Here is a 9,096-nt window from a genome sequence, read left to right as displayed (position 1 = left end):
GGTAGAATAAAATAAAAATATATGTATTGGGCTAACTGTGTATAGCTGCATACATTTACCTTTTTCACCATGGTGGTCTCATTGGGGTCAACTTTGGCTTTCTTTGTCTCTGGCCCGTCTTCCGTTAAATTTCCAGTCGGTTTCACACTTTTGGGTTTCTCCCTAAAAGTAGAGAGTAAAGAGAAAGATATCCTATGTTATTGGGAAACAACGGTGGAGCAGCAGCATAGTATAGTTTGACCTGAAGAGAAATCATCCTGCCACCAGAAATAATAACAGTTTTACCTGTTTAATGTCATGAAACTGAACTTTACAAATTAAATCAATACTACTATGAAAGATGGTAATTAGGTAACTCCCATGAGCGGGAATGAATTAGAGCCATGAAACTTGGACCAATAACTGGAAATGATGTGCAAATGCTTCCCACGAAATGTGACCCAACTGACCCCATGGTGGCACTGTAATCGACATGCCTCTCACACTGTTCGCACAACTGACTTGAAATTTGGGACACATATTCAGCTAAAAGTGCTCCACAGAAAAGCCTCTTGGACCATAAAAGCAGGCTATGGTCACCACACACATGCACACACTCACACTTACTCTACATAGTTGTGCTCCCGTCCCAGGTTGCAGAACATGTAGCCATAGTAACCATAGATGTCCCCACAGAAGACTTTGATGTTGTGCTGAGAACAGAGCTGGTCCACCCGCACCATCAGGTCTCTGGAGCAGCCTGTCAGGCAAACCTGAGGGGGGAAAAACACACGCAGTGGAAGTTCTGGTCAGAGAGGCTTCCTGTGTTGCCAGATCAATTACCAGTGTCACCAGTATAACCAGTAATACCAAAGTGCTTCTAAGCTGTATACTGTAGATACACCAACAAATATCCATCCATCATCACTGACTTATATAGTAATGCATAAGATGAGAGGTTTACTGATAAACAATCATTTACACATATCATAGGTTCACATTTGTTTAACCAATTTTATCTTAAACACCAGATTTTCCCTTAATTCCACTTATTGCTGAATGCATGAGTCTTTGTGCTGGAAAGACGGCTACTTCAAGGACAACAACCTGGTAACCACATTTATAGAGAGCTTATTGTTCCTAAGTGTTTACTGAGCATGTCGTTTAGAGTGGCTTTATAACACTGTGTTCGACAAAGAGAAAAAAAAACTTTCAGCCTAACAGGCATAGTTGTTTTGAGAGGAAACTTTGCCCAATATCAGTAGTTAATTCATTATTTTCACCACATCCATAGACACATTTCAATTTGACAGGCTATATTTGCAGCTTCTGCAACTCTGGTTCTAGTTTTCTGTGTCTCAACATCAACACGTCAAAATGGGATTTAATCCAAGATGAGAGACGCCATCCAAATGAGCAATGACTCAAGTGCGACAGGATAGGAAACAAAGATCCTGTCTTGTTGTTAATGCTACACTGTGTGTACAGCAGAGATGTACAGCTATATGCCCCCTTTCTGTCAACATGTACTGTTTATATTTACTGTAAGATTTGTATTTTCTACACCTTCCAGCACCTTTAATTTCTAAAAATGAAAATGTATGAAACTGAACTCCCACTGTGTTGGTCTGACAGGCACCTTCTCCTCCTCTGCCACCCTTTGTTTTTGTGTTGCTATTTCCTCATTTCCATTCCCATTAACATAACATCGAAACAGCTTGCAACAACAAAAAATATCAAGCAATATTGTTGTCTGGCTTTTAATCCCTGAGGGACACATGGACATGTCTTACATCTGAAAATTGCCTGCAAAAACAAATCCATCAGTTACTTTCAGGCTGCTCAGCTCTTGGAACAACAAACTGTGAAAAGTGGCTGATCAGCAACCAAACTGACTGAGACACACCTACTGCAGCAGCCACACACAGCAGCTTCTGGCCACAGTTCACCTCCCCAAGTAAACCACCATGCAAGGCTACAGCCAGCAAAGCAACACAATGTGCTGCTGGTGGGCTGGTGACTGACTGTAAACAACTGATCACTGGGCTGGGTCCACCTTATCCTGCAGACCCAGTCCAGCACACCCAAAACACCCTTGGCTCACTGATAAGACTGATGCTGCATCAATGAGTCCTACACTGCAAATACTTATTTGTATTTACAGTAAACAAGATGTCCCAGTTTCATCTTTAATAAAAAGAAAAACTACTCTTACAGCCTGGTGGATGCACAACATCAGTCATTAACCTCCACCTCTTCCTTTCCTAAACTCTGTGAGCATTTTTCGACCCAGAACAAGTGTGTGATTACAGCATCAGAGGAACAAGGAAGTGATGAGAGGAAAACAAATGGATTATCCTATTTTAAAAAATTGTATTAAAAACCTATTTTTTTAATGGCAATCTAACTATGACTCATCAAATCCTACATTAACATAAACACCAACTTACTAGCCGAATTAATTCAATACTGGTTGTTTCTCATGAAACATTTTTGCAATTATGTTTTTTTTCCTCTTGTCATAAGTGAAACAGTGGGAAATATGAGTATGTCTATACATGATTTAGAATTTAACAATATAAAAATCTGATTCCTTTGGCAATTATTGGCATGTCTGTGATGCAGTCCTAAATAGTTATGTTTATGACTGTTACACTCTTTTGATGACTAAAAATAATCTTTTTTACTTCACACTTTAAGGGAGCAGTGTGTAGGATTTACTGGCATCTAGTGGTGAGGATTGCAGATTGCAACCAGCTGAAACTTATTCCATGTGCCAAGCATGATCTCTCAGTTAGAATTCCTTCAGTGTTCATTATTAAGGAGGTTTTTACTGGGAGATTAGTCATCCACAGAGGTCTCCTCCTCTCCAAAACAAACAAACCAGATCATTAAAACCTGTAAAAACACTGCTTAAGGCAGTTTCATGCTAAAAATCAGTTTTTCCAGTGCTGGTCCACTTGTCATTGAAGAGCCAGTGTCTGGTTTGTCCGTTCTGGATTACTGTAGAAACATGATGGTGCAACATGGTGGACTACATGGATGACGACCCGCTTCCTATGTAGATATGAACAGCTCATTTTAAGGTAATGAAAACTCAATTCTTATTTTCAGGTGATTATACACTAAAGAAAACAAACTATTCCATTTCTGCCAATATATCCCCTGAAAGCCTACACATTGTAGCATTAAATGTTGCTTGTTTTATCACAAACACTGAATGAAAGGAACACTATGTATGGAAAAACAAGTTCTTAGGTGACTTGAATGTGTAAGAAAAAGAAACACGTTGTCGGCCTGTCATGATTTCCTCTGTGGTATTTTTTCTTTTCCCTCTTGTAAGAAACTAAACTGAACCACCGCAGAAAAAAAGTACTTGAAAGAAGCAAAGAGAGCGAGTAAGCTGTACTTTTGTATGCCATCCTTGAGTAATTAGGCTTCTCATATGAAAACTGTGTCCACACTCCAACCGCTCCACTTTAATCACCCTCCATCTTCCCACTGAGCCACACACAGATACATCCTGGAAGCAGATAAAAGTGACGAGTGGTCTACAGTAGAGAGATAAAGAGAGAGACCCCCTCTGTTCTCCATTTTCTAATTTTATCTTGAGCTTTTTGAAATGCCCTGCCTTCTCTTTTGCTACCCTCTCATCCTCCCTCCCCCTGTCCTACTAACATCCATCTCATCCCGCCCTCACTTTGTCTTGCTGCTATTTTTTTTCCGTCTTACCATGTACCACCCTCCTTCCTCCTGACCTTCACATAGCACCCCCAGAGGGAGGAAGGCTGCCGACAATTCAGACACAACAGGAGGGGGAAAAAATCTTTGTCAGTCCTCTGATGGTGTTCAGATACATTTACTTGTGATAAAACTGAGATCCAGCATGTGTAAAGCTGCTTGTGGAAATGAATGCAGATACTACAAATCATAATATCAGTTATATTGTGCCAATTATGTCATCATGTTTTGCCATGGGTAAATCCATCGAGAATTAGAGGTCCAGTGTGTAGCATTTAGGGGGATATATTGGAAGAAGTGGAATAGAATAATTATGTTTTCTTTAGCATATAATCACCTGAAAATAAAAATTAGTGTTTTCGTGACCTTAGAATGAGTGGTTTATATTCACATGGGAGCGGGTCCTTATCCATGGAGTCCAGCATGTTTCTACAGTAGCCCAGGCAACAAACCAAACACTGCCTCTAGATAGGGCCATCCATGTTTTTGCATCAACCACCCCAAAAGTTGTTTTTTTTATTCTTAGTTTTTTTTTTATGCAACATTTGTGACAACATATAAGGTTCCAGTGTGTAGGATTTAGGGGGATATATTGTCAGAAATGGAATATAATATAATTAAATATGTTTTCTATAGTTTATAATCACCTGAAAGTAAGAACTGTTGTGTTTTTGTCACCATAGAATGAGCTGTTTGTATCTATATATAGAGCAGGTCTTTGTCCGCAGAGTCACATGTTTCTATGGTGGCCCAGAAAGGATGCGTCAAATACTGGCTCTACATAGGGCTATTTGTGTTTTTGCGTCTCCCCCCTAGTTTAGGGCCCCGCAACAGCTTTGTAATTGGAAACTACTTTATTAAGTATTTTTTACCAATTTAAATCACAGGGTCTGTTTGTTTGGAGAGGAAAAGACCTCTGCAGATAATTTGGCACATGGTAAAAACCTGATCAGTGTACACTGAAGGAATCCTGACCAGGAGAAGTTTCAGCTGGATACAATCTGTAATCCTCCCATTCAGATGCCACTGAATTCTACACACTGCTCCTTCAACGTCCTACTACAGAGAATCAAAACCTTCATCCTAGATTCATACAATAAGAGAAATAATGTTGCTAATTTGCAATTTCACCAGCATCAGATGATTCAATCAGAATATCCAAACAGGCCTTGCAACCTGAGCTTGACTTAGATTTAATAAAACCTATTATCTTCAACGTGGTGCAGTTGTACTCCTGCACACAAATACAATAATGACACCCTGAAAGCTGACAGTGTTTAAGGTTCTCCACATTAATTTTGGGTTGACAACAGTGTGGGAATTGTAGCCTTCTTCCATGTAATCCCCCATTTTTGAACACAATTGATTCACGTAATAAGACAAAGACAGTGCTATATTTCCCACACTGTTAACCCAGTGTGGATGTAAAAATTAAAGGCATCATAGTTATTGTTTCATCTCAATTGAATTCCTGTTTCTGAGCCGATGTCCTAAAAACAAAGCAGCACATAAACATCAATGTTCAAATACTTCTTTTTGTAGTTACCCATACTAACCATTATTTGGTATGTTTGTTTATCATTTGTCTTCCACATCTGACTTTTCTGTAAAGTATCACATGAATGTGAAGCTTTTTAATAGCCAACCAAAAAGGTCATTCTCCACCCACTGCATATCAGGCAAATACAGGCTTTCAAACAACTGCTCTAATTATATCAACAGGCTACTTACATCACAACCAGCTGTAAGACAGACAACTGAATCAAGAAAAAAATGTCACTATTAATGTTTCCTGAAGAATAAAGCTAAGCTGATAACATTACTGCAGCACTTTATAGAAATCAACTTAAAGCAGTTTTGGTCCTGAAGCCACTCTCGATATATGATGTGGGCTACAAGCAACATGGTTATACTGGGTAATAAAAAGTCTGGATTCTCATGCTAGTTTTAAGTATCGCAGGAGGAGGTACATCACAAGCAAAGATACATGAATTTAACATGTTCCAACCTTTGCCAGAAAGGTTGTGCTTTTAAGTCAAATCATTCATCTTAGCGCTAAAATGTCCCATTTATATGCAGACACTAACAAATCTGAGTACATCCGTCTTTCAGTTACCCAGTCTAGGTTTGATCTTCTTCTTCTTTTTTTTTTTTTTTAGATTTTTTTTGGGCATTTTACCTTTATAGATAGGATAGTCAAGCGTGAAAAGGGGGGGGGGTGACATGCAGCAAAGGGCCACAGGCTGGATTCGAACCCAGGCCGCTGTACATGGGGCGCCTGCTCTGCCACTAAACCACCGGTGCCCCAGGTTTAATAAATGTTCACATCCACTCACTGCATCGAATTGTAGAAAGAAGTCATCTGGTTTGTCTTCAACTCTGCCTGGGTCGGCATGAACCTTCACCATTGGGTTAAGGTTCTGCCCTCTCTCCAGAGAGGCCTGGGCTCGATTCTGACCCTGAGCTGTCACCGGAACCAGGAACTGAGCTCGACATGACTCCTCCGACACCTGGGGGGCACACAAATACGGTGAGCTGTGCCAGAAGGGATTTAGCTGAAGATGATTTACAGAATGCAGAATCCAGTGAACACTTCTCTCCACTGGAAATTTGCTTGTTTTATAAAAATATATGTATTTCAGACATTTGTAAATTATTTAGTTACACAGGACCACAGAGAGCACAGACATGCATGCTGTAGATTAAAAGTCTAGTGTGCAGGATTTATTGGCATGTAGTGGTGAGGCTGTACATCTGAAACTTCTATGTGCCAAGCTGTGTAGGAAACAGTGGCTGCAGCGGGAAAAAAATGCAGATGGCCCTATCTAGAGTCTGTGTGTGGCTTGTCTGTTGTGGGCCATGGTAAAAACAACATGGAAGACTCCATGGAAGATGACCCACTCTGTGTGTAGATAGAAATGTGTCCCTTTAAGGTAACAAAAACACAAAAATTCTTGTTTTCGGGTAATTTATAAACAAAGAAAACATAGTTATGAATACTGTAAACAATTGTTGCAAATATAACCCCCTAAATCTTACACACCAGACTTTTAAATATTCACTTCCAAATGTGATATAAAGCCAGAGTGAAGCTGCTATTGCAAAGTTAACTGCCTTAAAATTGATGCAAAATAGCTTGTCTGTTTCCTCACTGCAAGGTGACAATCACAGATTATTACTTTGCCACAGGCACCATCTAGTGGACATACTGTAAGGCCCTGGTCTTTTCTGGAGCAATTAAATGTGCAGGAGATTAAGATTGCTAAGAGAGATGGAAGCTCAACTGGCCAGGGTAGGATATATGAGTATGGTGTATATTTGGCTGAGGGAGAGAGAAGCATGTAAATGGACACAAAGTCAGACAGTAGGAGAACATCACAGACATCTACACAGCCGGGTGAGAGAGAGAGAGAGAGAGAGTGATGTGAAAGGAAAAAAGTTTGGCAGTGGGAGGAAGATGTAATGACTTGAATGTCTACAATCCTCAAACCAAAAACATGTAAGTATCTGTAGATAATGGATAGATTCCATGTGAGATTGACAACCAGCAGAGAATCAGAGAGCATCTGGAAGATGCCATTCGCAAAGAGTGAACATGCTCTGAGTTTGGCCCAGGCCCAGGTGGCTTTTTGCCACAGAGGCATGCCAACTACATTCATGCAGAGCCTCCGCACCTCGCCGAGGCCCAGCAGCTCACCACTGACATTAACAAGTAAGGCCAGGACACACTTGTATGAAAGACAAGGCAACAAATGTTTTTTAAAGGGATACAGTGAAAGTTTAATGGTGCCAAAGTAGAGACACAGCTATAGCGCCTGCCAGTTTACAAAGGCTATAATCAAAACATCTAGGAAAAATACAACAATCATTATGATAATGCATAATTTTAGCATGACAAAAAATGTAATGAGTGTAAGATAGCATAATAGCATTATAGCACAAAATAATGAAAGTTTTCAAAACAGTAGCAGTAGAAAAAGAAGACTTAAAGGAGCAGTGTGTTGGATTCGTGAGATTTAGTGGAATCTAGCTGTGAGGACTACTGATTGCAACCAGCTGAAACTTCTCCCGTGTGCCAGGGGCAAACTCCCAGTTATGATTCCCTTCTCTGATCATTGTTCAGGAGGTCTGACGAGAAGCTGAATTATCCGCAGAGGACTCTTTCTCTCCAAAGCAAATGCACCAAGTGATTTAAACTGATAAAAACACTGAATAAAGCAGTTTCACCTTAAAAAAAAGTTTTTCTGACACTGTTCAGCTCATTGCATACTGCTATCTATGGCGGCCCATGCAAAAAACATGGATGGCCCTATCCAGAGCAAGTGTTTGGTTTGTTCGTTGTAGGCTACTGTAGAGACATGCTGGACTCCATGGATGAGGAACCACTCCTTATGCAAATATAAACCGCACATTCTAAGGTTACGAAAACACAATGATTTTTATTTTCAGGGGATTATACACTAAAGAAAACATATTTATTATTTTATATTCCATTTCTGCCAGTATATCCCCCTATATCTTACACACTGAGCCTTTATTACTATTACCTCAAAATGCACATATAGTACCTTCCATGTTTGTTCATGTCTGGTTTAGATGGATTGTGTAGATGTCATGACTGACTTGAATAAACAACTGTGTTCCTGTTTTCTATCATGGTTCTTCCCATATTGGCTGATGTATTTTTTTCTAGTGATGTAACCATTTAGGACAAGTCTCTTTTTCTCTGCACTCTCAGACTGCGTGAGGCAGTAGCTCAGTCAGAAAAGGAGCAGAAGGCTCTTCTTTGCTGCCAGCTAGAGCTGCAGGAAGATATCAAGTCCCATTCTCTCAGTATTGACGGGGTCACCTGCGTGATCCACAAGGTATTTGTGCTTGATCTTCATTTCCGAGCCATCAGCAACAGGGTCTACATATGCCTCGTATTTCTCAATATAAAGTCCACTTCAAGCCCTGCGATAGCCCCCGCGCGACCCTCAAGAGGATTAAGCAGATAGAAGATGGATGGATGGAAGTCCACTTCAAAATGTGTGAATCTATTTCTTTCATATGGTTTATTTTATTTATTTATTTTTATATATAGCTCTTTACTTCCATTAATTCTAATTAAGTATCTATCTATCTATCTATCTATCTATGATCAGGAGCCATTTTCAACAGTTGTAGTGTTTACAAAGTGGAGACTTACATGCCACTTAATTAAAATGGGTTGCAGGTAGTTCTTAGGTTTGTTATGATTATCACCAGTGTGATGTAATACAGTGATAGCAGACAGCTACAAGGCTTGTATTCATCTATTCAGACTGTTTTTATTTGATGTTTTTTTGTTTGTTTTTTGCATTTGCAGTTATAAAAATACTTAGCACCTTCATCAAC

At 39.8% G+C, this 9,096-nt stretch overlaps 1 protein-coding gene across 1 annotated transcript in view; it reads right to left on the bottom strand.

Moving 5' to 3' along the window:
* sae1 (SUMO1 activating enzyme subunit 1) overlaps positions 1-7,364 on the bottom strand; it is a 25,587-nt gene extending 18,223 nt beyond the window's left edge. Inside the window, exons 1-4 of the mRNA XM_049576694.1 lie at positions 7,266-7,364; positions 6,057-6,230; positions 607-752; positions 60-162 (exon numbers count right to left, since the gene is read on the bottom strand). Of these exons, the coding sequence (XP_049432651.1) occupies positions 60-162; positions 607-752; positions 6,057-6,230; positions 7,266-7,364 (522 nt within the window). The remainder of the gene's footprint in view (positions 1-59; positions 163-606; positions 753-6,056; positions 6,231-7,265) is intronic.
* Between the last annotated feature and the right edge of the window lie 1,732 nt (positions 7,365-9,096).

Source organism: Epinephelus fuscoguttatus, linkage group LG5 (assembly GCF_011397635.1).
Source record: "Epinephelus fuscoguttatus linkage group LG5, E.fuscoguttatus.final_Chr_v1".
In the NCBI taxonomy this organism is placed as follows: Eukaryota; Metazoa; Chordata; class Actinopteri; order Perciformes; family Serranidae; genus Epinephelus; species Epinephelus fuscoguttatus.
Note: the sequence above shows the minus strand (reverse complement) of the source record. Positions and strands in the feature narration are given on the sequence as shown.